Genomic DNA, 19214 nt, shown 5'->3' with positions numbered 1-19214 from the left:
TAGCACTTGCCTTGTGATATGATGCAGTCCTACCCATGAAAAAGAAAGATCATAATTTCCATAGAACAGTGTCTGGTAGTGTCCGGTGAAATGGAATAGGTTTGAGGCTCCAAAGCAGTCTTTACAAAATAAGCAAAGACTTAGCATGTATAATTTCCAATTTTCAGGAACCAAAGTTCTGAGAGATTGTTTCTTCTAAGATAAAAGTATCATGAAATTTATCCTTATAAATCTTCATTAAATGGCTTGATATGGGCCCCTGTGAATGTAAGATCACCTAGCATTGCCAGGCCACACTTTTCACACTGCTTTGAACAAGAGTATTCTTCCTAGGCCTGATGTCAACATCAACATAAGGTCAAACCAGATCCAGAGAATTTGGATCACCATGGTCCAATCTCTGGCAACCACTTACAAGTAAATGGAGTCCAGAGAAAGAATGTCAGACTCCTGCTACTCTGCTTCATCCTTTCATCTCTTTCTCTCTCTCTCTCTCTCTCTCTCTCTCTCTCTCTCTCTCTCTCTCTCTCTCTCTCACACACACACACACACACATACACACACACTACCGTAAATGTCCATGTCCTAGGAAAAAGAAATCACAAGGAACAACTGACTCCTAACAGGATGCCATTCCAATTAGCAAAGAACATTTTCAAGAAACCCAGAAATGTGCTTGGTAGAAGGATGTGGACAGACTTGCAACACACACACTTCTCCAGGACACTGTCTGCCTCTCTTCCAACTTGAAGTACTTTTAGAATTCTTCTAATTGCCTAAAAAGATAATTTCTATCAGGTATGAATCTTCTAATTTAATATGAACAGGATGCTCAAATGAAATGGGGAGGGTTCATTCAAATCCAAATCTCAAACTGTATACGTAACACAGTTATGAATTGTATTAAGTATTGTGAGTTTAACAAGAGAAAGGAAAGACAGGTGGGAAAAGGAGCAGGAGGGAAGGGAAAGAGAGTAGAAAAGAAAGGAAAAAAAGGCTAGCCAAAAAATAAATATTTAAGGCAGATTCTGGCGATCATCATGTTCAATATAGAAATTCTGTGGATAAAATAGGCTTTACAACATTTTTGTACCTTACAGGCACAATCTGGAGATTTGGTACAACAAAATGAGAAGTTTAATGAAAAATTAAATGTGGAAAATCTCCCACTATCAAAATTCTGTGACTTTTTTTCTTTTACGCACATGTATAATTATAAAATGTAATATTTGAAAGAGAGAAGTGTATCAAGCCATTTAGCTTTCAAATGCAGAAGCAAAGGCAAGAATAAGTAAGAGAGCTGGCCCGAGGTCACTCAACCCATAAGCAGCACAGGTGCACGCAGGTCAATTTGGAGTCCCAACTCTGAGTCTGGTCTATGTCCCTTCCCTGCAACACCACGTGCTGATTTCTTTCCTGATGCTGCTGCTGGCTGAAAATTTTCATTCTTGCTATGAAATGGACAATTTTCACTTTCCATTGCCTGCTTATGTGAAAACAAAGGTGGCCATTATCTAATAATGCTAAATACATTCTCTGGGCTGCTAAAAGTTGGTGCAGTTTGCCTGAGGACTCTCTGTATTTGGTGACAACGGGTTAAACCAGCTAAGGTGAACAATCATTGAAAAGAAAATGTATGGCATGAACACAAATCTGAAGCTATTTTAACTGGCCATTGGGAGCAGACACACTAGAAATCACCCATATAAGTGCATATATTACTAAATCATACTTTTACCCCTGTGGTTATGTTATAATATAATGCATATATTTTAATATAAGCCAATATTTGTAAGATAAATAGGTATGTTAACTAAGTTTCCATATTTATTCTTTAAACTTTTAGGTACATCTGCTACAGAAAATATCAAAAGCTTTTCAATATTATTGCTAGGAAACAAAGTGTAACCATAAAGAGTCTACCTTTATTTAAAAAGAAAACTTTAATCCTTAAACTGCCATATTTATGTAAGAGAAGTTCTAAAACTGGTTCACATACATAATATTAAAAACTAATTAATATAGCCAGGCATGGTGGCCCATGTCTGTAATCTCAGTACCTGGGAGGCTGAAACAGGAGGATCAGAGGTTCAAGGCCAGCCTCAGCCAATTTAACAAGACTCACAGCAACTTAGGAAGACTCTGTTTCAAAACAAAAAGTAAAAAAGAATGGGAGTATAGTTCAGAGGTAGAATGCCTTTGAGTTCAATCCGCAATACAAAACAAAACATAAAACTAGTCACTATAAGTTACTGGTAAAAGCAGGTGAATTCAACAAACATGTTTGGCTTGGATCCTTCGTTTATCCCTTTTAAAATAACTCTATAGCCGGGATGTGGTGCCGCACGCTTGTAATCCCAGCATTTGGGAGGCTGAGACCAGAGGATTGCAGTTTGCGGACAGCCTCAGCTACTTAGTGAGGCCCTTCACAATTCAGTGAGACCCGGTTTCAAAAATAAAAAGAATAAAAGATAGAGGTCAAATGCCCCTGGGTTTCATCCCCAGACCCGCAAAAAAAAAAAAAAAAAAAAAAAAAAGAAAACAACAAAAAAACTATGTGTTTTTTTAAAAAAACAAGAAATTATAATTTTATAATCAATAAGAAGGAATGACAGACAAGACAGTAGTAAGAAAATCCAGAAAGCCAATCTTTCACTAACTTACCTGAAAACAGAATTACTACTACTCAAGAAAGCAAATTCCAGAGCAGCAGTACTGAAATTGAAGAGGTGACCACATGAGCACAGAGATTCCTCACCCCTGACCCCAGCCTTGTCTGCACCAGTTTCCCTGCAGGGGGTAATGATAGAACTTTAAATGGAGGGCAAGTTCACAAACTGTACAGAAGTCAGACACCTGGATTCCCTCTTTCGTTCAGCGCAAATGTTCACTGTGCTTTACCTACCTGGCAGAAGTCTGCCAGGGCAGGGGAGAACAAAAGGTGTGAGGACTGGTCGCAGGGCATCAAATGCTGGGGAGAGCAGGACTACTGCACTGGAACCATAGAAATAAGGGAATGTTTGCACAATAACTATTAAGACCTCTTTTTTTTGCTCTGCTTTTCACTTCCCAGAAAGCTTTCACTCACGCTTCTGCCTTTGTGACAAGGCAATAGCAAAGAATTCCCATGAGCTGGTTGGATTTTTAAATGAAGCAAAAAATATAGAAAAGTGCTCAAATTAACCCTCTATTACACCATCCAAGTTGCTCTTAGTGAAGACCACACTTGGTAAATTCTACATTCATACAGAAAGCTTCCAAGCAGCTATGTAATGCTTTACATGAAGTATGCGAAAACAGTCCAAACATAGATATAAGGAAAGCTTCTAAAACAGAATAATGCATTTTTGGAGAAACAAAAACATAAAGGGAAGAAAATTTCAAAAAGGATATTAGCATATCCAGAAAAATGAAACAGTATATAACCATGAAAAAAAAAACCCACGATGCTATTTTAAAAAATTAGCATTCAGGGATCACAAAATAGGCACTGGAAGTCAATATGTAGTACAGAAGAAATGAGAACCCAATAAAAAGTTTTAAAAATAATTGAAGTTCTTTTCTAATATATAGAACAAAAAAGATAAAAAACAAGAGAGAAGAAAATTAGAGAATTAATATAGGAAGGAAATTATTCACACAACAAGAACTAAGAACATTAAGTAATTCAAAAACATTTCTAAAAACAGCAGGAGAGCCAGGTGTAGTGGTGCATGCTTGTAATCCCAGCATTCGGGAGGCTGAGACGGAAGGATCGCAGTTTGAGGACAGCTTTAGCTACTACTTAGTGAGGCCCTTTGCAACTCAATGAGATTCGGTTTAAAAATAAAAAATAAAAAATAAAAAATAGGGCTGAGGGTGTAGCTCAGAGGTAGAATTCCCCTGGGTTCCATCCTCAGTACCACAAAAAAAAAAAAAGAAAGAAAGAAAAGAAGGAAAAAGAAAAGAAAAAAAGAGAAGGAGAGAAATTCCAAGATTAAACAGGTACCATAGATTAAAATAAGATTCATGCCAAGAAAATTTTGGAGTTCATGTCCTTAAGGCTTCCAGAAAGTCCTAATCTAGAAATTTATATTTGGCAATTTTATTAATTAATCCTTACAATAAAGATTCCTCAATCATCAAGATCTCCAAAAATCTCTTCCACACACACACTACCTTTTCTTAGAAACTACTGAAAGATCAATCTGCCAAAATAAAGGAGAAAATAAAGACTAAAAAAAAAAAACAAAAAAACAAAAAAAAACAGAGCTAAGTGTTGTAATACCAGTATTTGAGAGGCTGAAACAGGAGGATCATGGATTCACAACCAGATTCAGCTATGAGAGGCCCTCTGCAACTTAGTGACACCTTGTTTCAAAAATAAAAAATAAAAATAGGGCTGGGGATGGAGCTCAGAGATAGAATGCCCCAAGTTCAATCTTCTGTATTGAAAACAAAAACAAAAATAACAACAAAAAAGCAGTATTAAAAAAGAGGGTATTCGCATGCAAACAAAACAGACTTTGGACATGGTGTCTGAGAAGCAGGTGCTATACACACCTATGTTCTATCACTCTGAACTTCATTATGATGTATAGTCACAGTAATCACAATGTACCAATATAAGTGTGTGTGTGTATATATATATGAATATATATACACATATATTATGTTGCGGTACTAGGGCCTCACTAAGTAGCTGAGGCAGTCCAGGAACCGTGATCCTCCTGTCTCAGCCTCCCAAGGGATTACAAGTGTGCACCACCACACCAGGTACAACTACATTTTAAAAATATTCCAGGAGTCATTTCATTAAAGTAAAAATGATAGATTATTTAATATTTTTGAATAGATAAAAAGGATGTTTATAGAATGTGGGAGTGTGCAGTGGTGATTTAGTGGTAAGTATGCATAAAACCATTTCCATTAAAAAAATAAAAATCTAACCAAATAAAAATATAATTATTAATTCTAGATAAAATAGAAAGATGTACAGAAAGAAAAAATCATGATCTACTACTTCAAAAGCACTTTATATTGTCAAAATGATAACATTGGTTATATAGATCCTTGGGTTTTTACTTATCGTGAGGATGTGGGGATAGTAATCATGGGTCAGGGGGATGAAATTGTGAAATGGGTGTATATATGTAAGGGAAAGAAAATTACAACTCCAAGTTCCATAAGAGAAAGTCAACGGGTAGTTGTAAAAAGAAAAATCTAGACAGAGCAATATAAGCCATTTTGCTTAGAAATATAGAAATATAGAAAGCATTTCCCAATAGAGATTCCCAAAGGAATCTCTAAAAAAAATTAAAGTAAAAGCAGAAATGAGGTAGAGGGTATTGTAAGTTTATTCTATTTATTTTTTGCAGCAATTATCTTTTTGAATTTTTTTATTGGTGCACTGTATTCATACATCATAATGGGATAAAAAAAAACTGTAGACAAACATGCACACATCACCCAGTTAGCCGCTACCCAATCCCCACTCCATTCCCTCCCCATCCCTCCTTTCCATGCTTGGCTTAGTGGTTGATACAGATTTTCTTTAAAGCACATAAGTACATAACTGATTTTTAAAACTAAATTTCATCAAAGCCCTACTTACAACAATAACCAATATCTGAGCAGTCAATAGTCCGAGAACATTCTAAATCATCTCTATCTCTCTAATGCTCTCACCTTAAATTTTCTTAATTTAGGTCATATGAGGGTACTTTCACTCCATGATAATATAGCACTTCCACTCCATGATAATATAGCACTTCCTGTTTATATTATTCATAATTCTATGTTTATTTATTTATTTACTTATTTATTTATTTATTTGTGGTGATGAAGATGGAACCTAGGAGCATTCTACTCTGAGTTATATTCACAGCCCTATTTTTGTTTTTTGTTTTTTGAAACAGGATCTCACTGAGTTGCAAAAGGCCTCACTAAGTAGCTGAGGCTATCAGCGAACTGCTATCTATCAGTTTCTGCCTCCCAAATGCTGGGATTACAAGCATGGGCCATCACACCTGACTCTAAATATATCTTTATTAAATGGCAAAGGGAACATTACTGACACTGATCATTCACACTCAGTAAGCAACACCCGAAACCTGAAAAAGTCTAGTTCTAAAGCACCAGAGCTCTTTAGACAAACAACAAACACAGAAGTGCCTCTTTTTACTAAAGAGAATTCAATTAATGACTAGTGGGCACACCCATAAGATCCTTACCAGTAATCATGTGAATGTTATTGTAAATAGGCACTGAAATCAATAAACTACTTTAATATATTCCCTAAAGTTCAGACATCTTACATTAGCACTTTTCCACTGGATTTCTGTGTCTACAATAATCAATACTTATAAATAATCAGATACTGGAATGACTCATTAAAATATTGCCACAGAAGTCCCCAGGATGGACCTTGGTTTCTAAATCTTGACACAGATTATAGAACTAGCCCTTTCTTGTAAAACTGATCAAATTAGGACGAAATATACATAATCATGAAGGCATTTGCTCTGTTTGAGAAACTTCAGGAAAGCTTAGTCACAGACATTTAAAAGACGATTAGAGAATCCAAGACTTCCAAGAGTAAGGTATATAGTCTAAAACTTCCAAGTTCGATGATGCAGCATAGCAAATTACATCCCCAAGAAAAGAAACAAACTTACCTTTCACAAGCTCGGACAGTCCATGCTGCAATTATCCACAATGAGATACTAAAGACCAATAGTACAGTTCCTGGGCAGATGGTCATTAAAGTCTTCATAACAAAACGAGTATTGAAGTTTATCTTATTAAGTGCTCCAATGCTTCTAGAGGAGGCATCAGTGAAAAGTTTGCTATGTAAGAGCATGACTCTGGCAATCAGGTAGAGTCTTAAGAACATTGGTATAGATAAAATAATATCCACATCAGCGGTGGTTGTGGATGGGGCATAGGAGAAGGCAAGCCGAGCCGTCCATGTGAACGTATAATTCCCAGGTATGGGATGAATAGCACACACCAGTATTTCCAAGCAGATGAAGAAAATACGCTCATAAGTCATGGCTATTCTCCAGTCATCTGCTCCATTGTCCACCATGAATAACTGAAAAAATAAAGTAGAAAATCAGCTTCAGTATGACATGATGGGCCACAGTGTCAGTGCAGATCTTAACAAGATACAACAGATGATTCTTAGCAATCATGGCAAGCTAAAGATTGTCACTTTTAAATGCTAGCCAGTATACTAGTTTTAGAGAAGGCTGTTGCTCCCAAAGGAGAACTTCATTTTGTAGAAATTAAAGGTAAAAACTTGCTACACAGGAATTAAAAGCGTTGTGAAGCCCATGTTTCCAGACAATCATGTAAATAATATCCTTTTAAAATAAGAGGCTCAGGCCTATCAGTAAAGACAACCTTGGATGAATTCAAAATGGACTTGCCTTCTAAGCAGTTATTTTAAGAGATTTCAACTTTTACATGATCCTAATTATTTAGGGTGAATTCATTTAGGGTGACTCTGCAATCAGTTATTCCCTATAATGCAATGACACATGAATGTCAAATGAATGTTCTTAGAGGAAATCATATTCTCAGCTTCAGAGAAAACTCACAAGAGACCACAGATACATGTAGCCGAAATGTTCCTTCTAGCTCCCTCTCTATTATTCCACTGTCCATTGCTTTTTTCTATTCTCCCATTTTTTACCTTAATTTATGTTCAAACTACCCTGCCTTCCTTTTTCCCTTCTTTCCTCCCTCTCTTTCTTCCTTTTTTTCTTTGTGAGGATTGAAACAAGGGAGCACTCTATCCCCAGTCCCTCCCCCATATTTTTGGTGGGTACTGGAGATTGAACCCAGGGGCATTCTATCTCCAAGATACAACCCCATTCTTTTTAGTTTTTATTTTATTTTATTGATTGATTGATTGATGGTACTGGGGTTCCTGGAAACCCTTCTATCTCCGGGCTACACTCCCAGACCTATTTTTTTTTTATTTTTATTTGGAAACAGGGTCTCTTAAGCCAGCGCAGCTGGCTTCGAACCTGCGTGATCCTCCTGTCTCCACCTCCCAAGCGTGGGGATTACAAGCGTTCGCCACCATGCCTGGTCCTAGTTTTTGAAACAGGTTTTTGCTAAATGGCTGAGGTAAGCCTTGAACTTGTGATCCTCCTGCCACAGCTTCCCAAGTACTGGGATTATGTTTACAATCTTTCTTTAATGACAGTACCTTTTTACTAATTCTGTCATTTCTCATATAATTAAATAAACCTCCAAAGAGATAAGTAAATAAATAGGATAGGAGGGAAAATGTCTGTCTCTCTCTTCCATGGCTCTTTGTAAACAAGTCCACCAGGCTCTGGCAGTTCACAAACAACCAGAGGCATTTGGAAGTGTGTGGTGGCTTTTCTGGCTGCTAAAATGACTGTGGGGGCTACTGGCATTTAGGGCCAGGAAGCCACGGGTGCCAACCATGCTGCAATGTGGGAGTCCCACACACAAGGAAGACCTGTCTGCCCAGAATGCCAGTAGTACTCCCCCACCAAGAAAGACGTCATGTTCTCTGCCTTCTGCTAAGAAGCCAGCTCAAGGAGGAAGCATGCAGTGAAAACAATCCAGACAAGAACAGCACATATGCATCCTCGGTAAGTGAGTCGCAAAAAGGTTGGAGGAGGTTTCCCACGTGCTTAAAATCTGCATTTAATGTTTTTCTAGAGTTGGGAAAGTAATTTCCCCCACTTAAATGGCAACAAATTCCTATTCTGTCATAATTATTCTACAGTTGATAACTATTTTCTATGATGCTATTCAAACTGGACACTGCCTCAGTATTACTTTGCAAAGAAAGAAATCTGAGAACTAAAGCTACTGCTTTTTACATGTACCTAATGGAGATGGAGAAGCAACAGAATCTCTTATCAAAAACATCAAACGGGTACGGTGGCACATGCCTTTAATTTCAATACTTGGGAGGCTAATATAGGAGCATCACAGGTTCAAGGACAGCCTCACCAAGTAGCAAGACTCTCAGTAACCTAGGGAGACTCTGTTTCAAAACAAGAAATAAAATGCTACAGGTGTAGCCCAGAGGTAGAATGCTTCTGGGTTCAAACCCCAGGTGCTTTTGTTCTCTCTCTAGCTCTCTCAGGCACACAGAAATTAGATTATCTATTTCCTTGATCACACTTAGCTCTGAATGTCTTGGCAGTTTGTAAAAACCAAATCCACTTCCAAAAGGGCTAAAAGCATCTCCAAGATTCCAAATAGTCAAAAGCTGTACAGAAGATTTTGAGCAGGATTCCAAAAAGGGCATTGCCCACACCATCCTAAGTGACTGCAGTGTAAAGGCAAGATTTCTACTTTCCCAGGTAACTGGTAAAGCAGTGACCACTTACATGTATCCCTCTGACATCTGCTTATAAGCAGTCTCCTGCTTCCCAGGACTGGCCTCCCTCCACTAGTGGCAGTGCACTTGCTCTTTAAGCTCACTGGACTTTTTTTTTTTTTTTGTCAGCTCCTTTTCATGCTCCTACACTCACTTCTCCAACCAGGTAGTTCCCGCTATTGAGTCATATGACTTCAACCCTAATCTCACTGCCATCCACAGCCACCTCACCCTACATCTTCCCAGGGATCTCCCATTCTAGAAGCTGATGTCCAGGCTGCTCCAAGTGGGCAGAGATCTACACACACCTGTGCCTTCAAGCACAGTGGAACCTTGAGTCACCCTATCACCATTCCCTTGTCCCTCTATAATCTTCCTCAAGGGCCACCTCTGTTCCCTCTCTCAGAACACAGGTTTCCCCAATATCAGAGGAAATACCCTCTATTTTATACTTCAGCCTCAAATTTACCTATGCCTATACCTTTTTCTCCTTGTTTCTCTTCGTTTTTTGCTTTACATGCCAAAAAACAACATTATACCAAAATCTAACTCCCCTGCACTAAGAGCCTATTTCCTGAGCATCTTCTCTCTCAGCAGACTGCATATAGAAGGTCAAATCAGTCTTTCTAAACTCAAAATAACACAACCAAATGAGAACTGTGGTTAGCAGATCTCACAGATCTCCCCTCAGCTCTTTTTTCTCTCTTATCTATCTCCAAACACCCCCAAGGTAGATCTTACTATCACTAGTCCACTATCACTGCTCTTGTGAGGTCATTAAAGATATCTTGATTATGAAATCCAGTCTTCACTTTCATCTCACCTGACCTGTCATTATTTATTTTTTCTTGAAAAAGGTCTCTTCACTTGGCTTCTGTGACAAATTGTTTTTTTAAAAAGAATCTGTTGCCAGTCCCAAGATTCTCAGCCTCCCCTCTGCCCCCTTTGGGTGTCACTGATCTACTGGAGCCCACTTCTAGCTCTTCTCTGACTTCATGCCTGCCTGGGTGCTCTTACCCCTCATTCTCCATTACCAGAGCCCTCCTTTTAGAAACCATTCCCCATCATCTAATGACTTCTTTAAAATGGAAATAATATAATTAAAATCCCATTATTGTAAAGATCAAAACCATCCAAAGTCTCTCTGCAGCCTAACAGTGGAATCTAACCTGCATTCATAGCAGACAAGGCATTCTGCAGTCTGCGTTTACCTCTTTTCAAATGCACTACATTTCCCTATGGCTACAGATTCCAGCATATACCACCCCAATCCTGTTTCTATATCTTATACATTCTGTTCTATAGCCTGGAAATCCAGCAAATTCTTATTCCCTCCAGACCAGACTTCACATCATTCTTTCTAGAACCTAATCCATGCCACTACCAAATCCAGAAACTCACTCCCCTGTTCCACCATGATTCTCTTCCTGTGCCTCTTATTGAGGCTGTCAGGGATGATAGTATGGATTTATTTACAAGACTGTTACCCCCTCTTTGAGGTTCCTTGAGGATGGGAACCATATTTACCTAGCAGGGGAAAATAAGTGCTTGTTGCAGAAACTACCTTGGTATTTATCACTTAATAATAGCTTTCCTGATCACTGAATAGGTCCTAGTGCTTATTTGAAAATGTTCATGGAAGATGAGAATATGCAAGCATAATGCAAGTGAACTATACAACATGTTTCAAATGGATAGAGAAGACCACATCCTAGCAGCAAAATTTTGTCATTGCCCAGGAAGAGCAGACAACTTTCTTTGGGAACTTTTCCTCCCCAAATTCTATTCATAGATTCTTTTCACTAACAGGGGTTGTAACATCTAAAATAACTTTATTTTTGGCTTTGTTTTATTATAACATACATTTAAATATTAAGTTGAGGGAGAAATTTTCTTTTGACTCACCATACAATCTCCACTCTTAGCTACTTATCTTTTTTTCATTTGTTCCATAAATATCTAGAGTACTAAATACTATGTGCCAATGCTGTAGGACACATGAGCCATGCAAAAGAATTTTAGTTAGAGGTTCTGCCAATTGACTCTAACTTTACTAGGAAAGAAAGACAAAACCAAGAAGCAGACTTAAGGCAATTTAATAAAGTAATTATGCCATTGGACATTGCTATGAAAGAAATAAACAAGAGGTGAAACTGAGAACAATAAATTCGAGATGACGGCAGATGCAGTCATCAGGAAAGTCTTCTAGAAAAGTAAAATTTAAGGCAAGTCTTGAATAAGGAGACGATCTGGTCATATAAATAGTCAGGAAGGGAACATCCTAAGTAGGGGGGTGGCAACACATATAAAGGCCTTGGTATGTGTAAGAAATCAAAGAGTCACCAAGAGTGGCTGAAACTTAAAGATCAAGGGGTAGAATGAAAGAGGTTGACTTCCAAGAGACAAATGAGAACCAGTTGTGTAGAACTTTATTGGAATGAAAATTTTTTATGGAATGAAAATTCCATGTGTTGTGGGAATTCATTGAAAGGTGTCAGAGAGAGGAATGACATGATCTGAGGTACAGAGTAAAGAGCTCTTCCACACTGGTACAGGGAAACTAGAGAGTAGACAGGCAAGTGTGAAAAGAAGGATGGAAATTAGGATACCCTCCTACATTTGATTGATTGTAGTATTCCTGTGGCTAAGATCAGGGCTTGTCTTAGAAATGGAGACAGTGGGTGTACTAGACATGGCTTGGTGAAAGTTTTTTAAAATATATTTTTACTTGTGCATTCTAGTCTCCCATGATAATGAAGTTCAGAGTGACAGGGCCATACATGTACACAACACTTGGTGAGCTTCCTTACAGCTCCCTTCCCCCTTACATGATATTGAGATTGGCATTGATATTTTCAAATATGTACATAATTTCAATTGAAATCTTCCCTTCATTAATCATTTTTCCCTTCTTTACCACCCTCTTCCAGGCCACCCCATATCTCCACTGGGGATTATCTTCCTTTATTTGAAGTCTATCCAGTATCCTGATTATTCCCTAGCTTTCACATATGGAGAAAACATGTGACCCTCAGTTTCTGTAACTGGCTAATCTCACTTAATTTTCTCCAGGTGCATCTATTTTCTTGACAATGGTGTAACTTTGTTCTTTATTGCTGAATAGAATTTCACTGTGAATATCTCATAATTTTGTAATCCATTCATCTATTGATGAACACCTAAGCTGATTCCATGATTTGGCTATTGTGAATTGTATTGCTATAAACATGGATATGTATGTATTGCTATAATATTCTGATTTCAATTCCTTTGGAAAGATAGCCAGGATGGCAATCTTGTTAGAATTTGCTCATGAGAACAATGTGGGAACAAAACAAAACAACAACAAAATTCATAGATGTCCTGAGTTTCTTCCCTGAAAATAGAATGGATAGAGATGCCACTTCCAGAGAACATTTCCTGGGTCTTGGTTGGGAGTGTCTTATGTGGAAATAAGAAGTATAAAGCTCCATTTTTGCCACTGGCATTTGCATAGAGAAGCCAAGTACATAGTAAGGTATGCAAGTCACACCAAGAAGTCTGGAGTATTGAGATAAATTTCAGAGGGATTGGTAGTTTTATATGATCAAAACAAAATTAACAGAATACGAGAGGCTCATACTCAAAGCCAAGTCCTGCGAAACCCCAAACATGAAGGGCAGCTGGAAAGTCAAGCCATAGGAGGATCTGAGTATCTGAAAGGCAGCAATCCATGAAATGAGAAGAAAGGAAAGTGTTATCCTAAGAGTCAAGGGTACAGGCTGCCATTTACAAACTGCAAACGTATTTACTTGGTTTAGAAACTTGTAAATGTACTCAGCATTCTACACACACTATGCAAACACTCTAAATGCCATAGTCATTAAATAACTCAATCGATGACAAATATTAAAATTCACTAATGCATTTCATATAATTTCATATAATTCCCACATGTTCTGCTTTAAGCTCATTTACAGAAAGATAAAATAATCAGAGGAACTGATTTTAAGACATATTCATGTGCATTTTAAATTCTGATGTTCTTTAGAAAATAAAGAATCTTAAGAGATTTGAGGACAAAGGTACTAATACTTAATTCACTTTAAAGTGGTGGGTAATGGTCTTCACTAGAGGTCTCAATATAGGCATAATACCGAATATGCCCTCAAAATACATTCTACATCAAGCTTCAATTTTCCAATGTAACTATTTTATATTTGATCAGATAACAAAACGACATATTTTAAGTTCACTGTCCAATCCAGTGGAAGAGGGCCTTCAGTTTGGGGGGCTGTTACATGATCAAGTGACAACAGCACTTGCTGTAGGAAGTCGCTCAGCTGGGAAGCCCTGCCTGCCTCCTGGGTGCTTCTCACTCACTGGATCTGCAAGCTCCTGGGATCTGGAAGTGTCTTACACATCCTAAGTTTCCTTTCCAGAAAATAATTTAGGATACTGCTCAATGCCTAAAAAGATATCTAAAAAGTATGTACAAATAAAGTAATTTTAGTCATGTATTTACTAAGAAATTAAATATAAGTAAAATAGGAAAATTTTGGAGAAGCAGCCGCAATCAATTTTTAAAATAGACTAATAATTAAAGCCATGTAGTGTTGGCACATAATTAAGAGGCCAGTGGAACAGAGCAGAAAGTCCAAAATATACTGAATATACTGGGGATTTTGTAATATTATAAAGGTAAACTATTTTTTTTTTTTTTTTTTGCAGGTCTGGGGATGGAGCCCAGGGGCATTCAACCTCCAAGCTACACCCTCTGCCCTATTTTTTTTATTCTTTATTTTGAAACAGGGTCGCACTGAGTTGCAAAGAGCCTCACTAAGTAGCTGAGGCTGTCCACCAACTGCGATCCTCAAATCTTAGTCTTTCGAATGCTGGAATTACAAGTGTGCACTACCACACCCAGCTCAGTAAACTCTTTATTAGTGGGGAATTATGAACAATGATTTGGAAACAACTAAGTAGCCAACTTGAGAAAAGTAAAGTTGAACCCAGATCCTTATCCAATATATCAAGAAAAGTTCCAGCTGGGTATGTGGCACATGCTTATAATCCCAGCATTCGGGAGGCTGAGACCAGAGGACCGCGGTTCACATACAACCTCAGCTACTTAGGGAGGCCTTCTGCAACTCCGTGAGACCCAGTTTAAAAATAAAGAATAAAAAATAGGGCTGGAGGTATAGCTTGGAGGTTGAATGTCCCTGGGTTCCATCCCTAGACCTGCAAGAAAATATAAAATAAAATAAAAATGAAAAGTTTCAAAGGTATAAAAAAATCTAATATCAAAAGGAACCTATTAACATATTCAGAGGAACCATGTAAGAACTATTCTGAAACTTCAGAGAAAGAAAGGCCTTTTGACACTATATTTGACTCAATTAAACATTTACTTTCTCCTTGAAAGGAGAAAACAACATCACAATAGAATACAGAAACAAACACTGAACTGTGGAGAAAATGTTTACAACTACTGTCACAGCAGATTAAATTCTCTAACATATAGAAGTCTCTACACATTTGCCAGGGTCCAGCCCTAGCAAGAGTCAGGGGTCCGCGAGTGGTGGAGTGAGGAGTCAGAGAAACAGCACACAGACGCAATGGAGAGTGAAGCTGCTCTATTTACTTTCCATTTTTGCTCTATTTTCGGTTTTGGCAAGCATTTTATACTTTCTTTTTTGGCTACATTCTACTCTTACAATTTTTTTCTAGAATTAATACATCAGTGAGTATACAAAGAACTAATACATCAAGGCAAAGTGACAGTTTTTTTATAAGGGAACATTTCCTCTTACAAGCAACCATGGAAAAGATAAAAAATTTATTATTAACTACTAATGTAATATCAAAATAATATCCTATGCTAAGCATTATACTCTGTGATTAATATACATCATTGTTTTTTAATCAATAGGCACTACTGAGGAGAGGAACATTTCATACTTTCCCATGTCCCAAGGTCGTGCCTGGGTACCCATCTATCTGTTGCTGTCCATGTACCCATTGTATAGCCAAAAGGGGTAGGGTTACTGGGGGGACAGTAGCCACTCTACCATAGCCTACCTCTGATTAAATATGCTGGCTTTTTAGAACTCATGATGGTAAGAACAACTTGTCTTGGTTCTGTTTTGGGTGTATTGTTAATATTTGCTTGGGAAAAGCCTGGGGAGGATCAGTTGCCTTTAAGGCCTGTTCTACTTGTTATTGTCTGAGTCTTTATAGAATTCTTGTTAGATCGGTCATTTGGAAATCTAGGTGCAACTCATACATAAATGTTACAGCTTCAGGGAGTAAATCTTGAATTGTTTTAAACGATTTGGGGCCATTAATAACATATGTCTTGCCGGGCATGGTGGCGCACGCTTGTAATCCCCGCGCTTGGGAGGCAGAGACGGAGGATCGCGCAGGTTCGAAGCCAGCCACGCGTGCTGGCTTAGGAGACCCTGTTTCCAAATAAAAATGTTAAAATAGGTCTGGGAGTGTAGTCCGGAGGTAGAGGGGCTTCCAGGAACCCCAGTACCACCAAAAAAATAAAAAATAAAAAATAAAAAATAAAATAAAAAAAACATAAGTCTCAAGTATCTTTTTGGTAACAAGGCCAATTCCAAAAAATCCCAAAATCCCCATGCCTAATACTATATTCCCCAGAAGGAGATGCCACGTGCCATTCCAGGGAATGTCTGCCATGCAGTATTCCTGCTAAAAGGAGCCATGCTCAGTTTTAGACTGGGAAGAAGGCACGGCACACATTCTTAAAAAATGGGCAACACAATAGAAAAATGAACAAAGGATATAAGTATCAGGTCATGTAAAAGAAAATAAAAGTGGGTCTTTTTTTTTTTTTTTTTTTGGTGGTACTGGGGTTCCTGGAAACCCTTCTACCTCCGGGCTATGCTCCCATACCTATTTTTTATATTTTTATTTGGAAACAGGGTCTCAAGCCAGTGAGGCTGGCTTCAAACCTGCGCAATCCTCCTGTCTCTGCCTCCCAAGCGCGTGGATTACAAGTGTATACCACCACGCCCGGCTTTAAAAATGGTTCTTAAACTTACTTTTAAAATGCCTAAATTCAGCCAAGCATGGTGGCTCACATTTGTAATCCCCGCACTTGGGACACTGAGACAGGAGGATCCCAGTTCGAGGACAGCCTCAGGCACTTAGTGAATCCATCTGCAACCCAGTGAGACTCTGTTTCAAAATAAAAAGATATTGGGCTGGGGGTGTAGCTAAGAGGTAGCATGCCCCTGGGTTCCAATCCCAGTAGCGCAAAAAATGAAGAAAAAAAAAGCCTAAACTCAATCATAAAAGGAAAATGAGACACTACTTTTGTACTTAGATTAAAAAAGGTCTAAAAGTTTAATAGCATGTTATATACTATTTTTTGTTTTTACTTTGAAATAGGGCCTCATTAAGTTGCTGAGGACCTTGCTAAAATTGCTGAGGCTGGCCTCAGTCGAACCTGCCATTCTCCTATCTCAGCCTCTCTTGAGTACTGGGATTACAGGTTTCTACCACCACACCCAACTGCTACATAGTCCTGAAGAAGTGAGGGAACAGTACTGGTATATATCGCAAGTAGAAGTATCAATTGGTCCCTCCCTGAGGAGGGCATATCATCAGCTTTTAAATGCTTGTTCTCCTTAACCATGCAATTTATTTCCTCAGAATGAATTTTTTTATGTTGATATATATGCACGTGTAAAAAACTGTGAATGTCTATGATTACTTGTAGCATTGCTTTTACATTAGCAAAAGACTGAAAATAATCTGAATAATGTAATTGGAAAATAGATTAATAAAATTATGCAAGTTCCCAAAATGGAATAGCATGCTATGCTACTAAAACATATGAAGAAAATTTTTCTGTACTAATAAAAAAAGCAACCTTGATAGTACTAAATTTTTTAAAAAAAAAGGGAAGAAAGCAACAACTATAGTATTTATATGACTTGGTTAAAGAGGAAAATGTGTATTAATGTTTTATATTCATAAAAATCTCTGAAAAAAGACTGGAAATTTATGCTAACAAACACATAGGGGAGGTGAACTGAAATACCGGGGACCAGAAATGGAAGAGAGGATTTTTTTTTTAATTTTATTTTTTATTGGTGCAATGTATTCATACATCATAATGGTATAAAGAAAATACTTTTGTAGACATACATGCACACATCGCCCAGTTAGCCCCTACCCGATCCCCACCCCGTTCCCTCCCCATCCCTCCTTCCCATGCTTGGCTTAGTGGTTGACATCTAGTTTTATAGCAATTTATCCCATATTAACAATGATAATCTCACAAAACAGTTTCATTTGTCTGATACCAAGCTTTTGATGACTAAAAGATAACAGTTCAATATTTCTTTTTGCTTTCTTTCTTACCAGAGAATACATTTTTCTTTTCTTTTTTTTTAGGTGAAGCTATCATACATTTATTTATTTTTCAGAAAAAATTTATTCTGATATGGAATATGGACTCTAGATACCCAAAACAATCTTGAAGAAGAACAAAGCTAGAAGATGTATATTTTCTGATTTCAAACCATATAAAGCTAAAACAGTGTAGTACTGTTCTAGAGGCAGATATATAAACCATTGGAGTTAAATAAAAGGCTAGAGATAAGTTCTTCCATATATTGTCAAGTTATTTTTGACAAGGTTTCCACGAACATTTGGTGGAGGAAATACTAATCTTTTAACTAAATATTGTTGAAAAATAATAATTACATGAAAAAGAATAAAATTGGACCCTTACCTAACACATATACAAATATTAACTCAAAATAGATAAAAGACATAAGTATAAATCTCAATACTATAAACTTTTAGAAGAAAATCTGGGTCATAAAACCTCATAACATTGAAATTGGCAGTGATTTCTTGGATATGATTTCAATGGCACAGGCAACAAAAGGGTAAATAAACTCCCTAAAAATAAAAAAAATATTGTATATCCAAAAACAATGTAAACAGAGTTAAAAGTTACTGATAGAATGGGATAAAATATTTCCAAATGCTATATCTGAAGGTATATTAATATTCCAACTAGAAATCCTAAAAATTAACAACAATAAAGGCAAACAATACCATTTAGAGATAGGTAAAAGACTAACATAAATAATGAATCTCGACAGATAACCAATCTTAGTTGTCTGTGGGATGGAAAATCTTGTTTCTCTGGTTCTGGTGTGTGTTACCTATTTCTTCTTTGTAGTCAATCTCTTTGAGTATTTTCTCTAGCGCTGGTTTTGAAGACATAAATTCCTTCAGTTTCTGTTTGTTGTGGAAGCTTCTTATTTCTCCATCTAATTTGATAGAAAGTTTTGCTGGGTAGGAAATTTTTGGCTGGAAGTTGGTTTTTTTCAGAGTTTGGAATATGTTACTCCAAGCCCTTCTGGCTCTCATGACTTGGTTTGGGAAGTCTGGAGTGATTCTAATTGGTTTGCCTCTGAATGTCACTTGGCCTTTTGTTTTTGTTGCCTTTAAGATTCTCTGCTTGGCTTCCTCATTGGTCATTTTGACAATTATGTGGCGTGGGGATCCTCTTCTCTGATCCTCTCTAACGGGAGTTCTATAAGTTTCCTGGACCTGTGTATCGACCTCTTGCTCTATGTTTGGAAAATTTTCTGCTATTATTTCCTTGAAGAGATTGTTAATCCCTTTGGTTTCACCTTCTTTTTTCTCCTCTATTCCAATTATTCTTAGGTTAGCTCTTAAAATGGGCCCATATTTCTTCAATGTCAGATTCCTGCTGTCAGATTTTTTTTTCTAAATTAGAAACTATGCGTTCATTTTTTGAATGATCATCTTCTAGGAGCGAGATTCTATTCTCCATGTGGTCTAATCGGTTGTTTGTACTTTGAAT

At 37.4% G+C, this 19214-nt stretch overlaps 1 protein-coding gene across 1 annotated transcript in view; it reads right to left on the bottom strand.

The window, feature by feature from the left end:
• KCNN2 (potassium calcium-activated channel subfamily N member 2) overlaps positions 1 to 19214 on the bottom strand; it is a gene marked incomplete at both ends in the record, with an annotated part of 167022 nt that overhangs the window by 114378 nt on the left and 33430 nt on the right. Inside the window, 1 exon segment of the mRNA XM_080709285.1 lies at positions 6657 to 7075. Within this exon segment, the coding sequence (XP_080565411.1) occupies positions 6657 to 7075 (419 nt within the window).

The sequence above is a fragment of the Muscardinus avellanarius genome, assembly GCF_963383645.1.
Source record: "Muscardinus avellanarius genome assembly, chromosome: 1".
Classification (NCBI taxonomy): Eukaryota; Metazoa; Chordata; class Mammalia; order Rodentia; family Gliridae; genus Muscardinus; species Muscardinus avellanarius.
The sequence above is the reverse complement of the archived record's forward strand: the minus strand, read 5'-3'. Positions and strand labels throughout refer to the sequence as shown.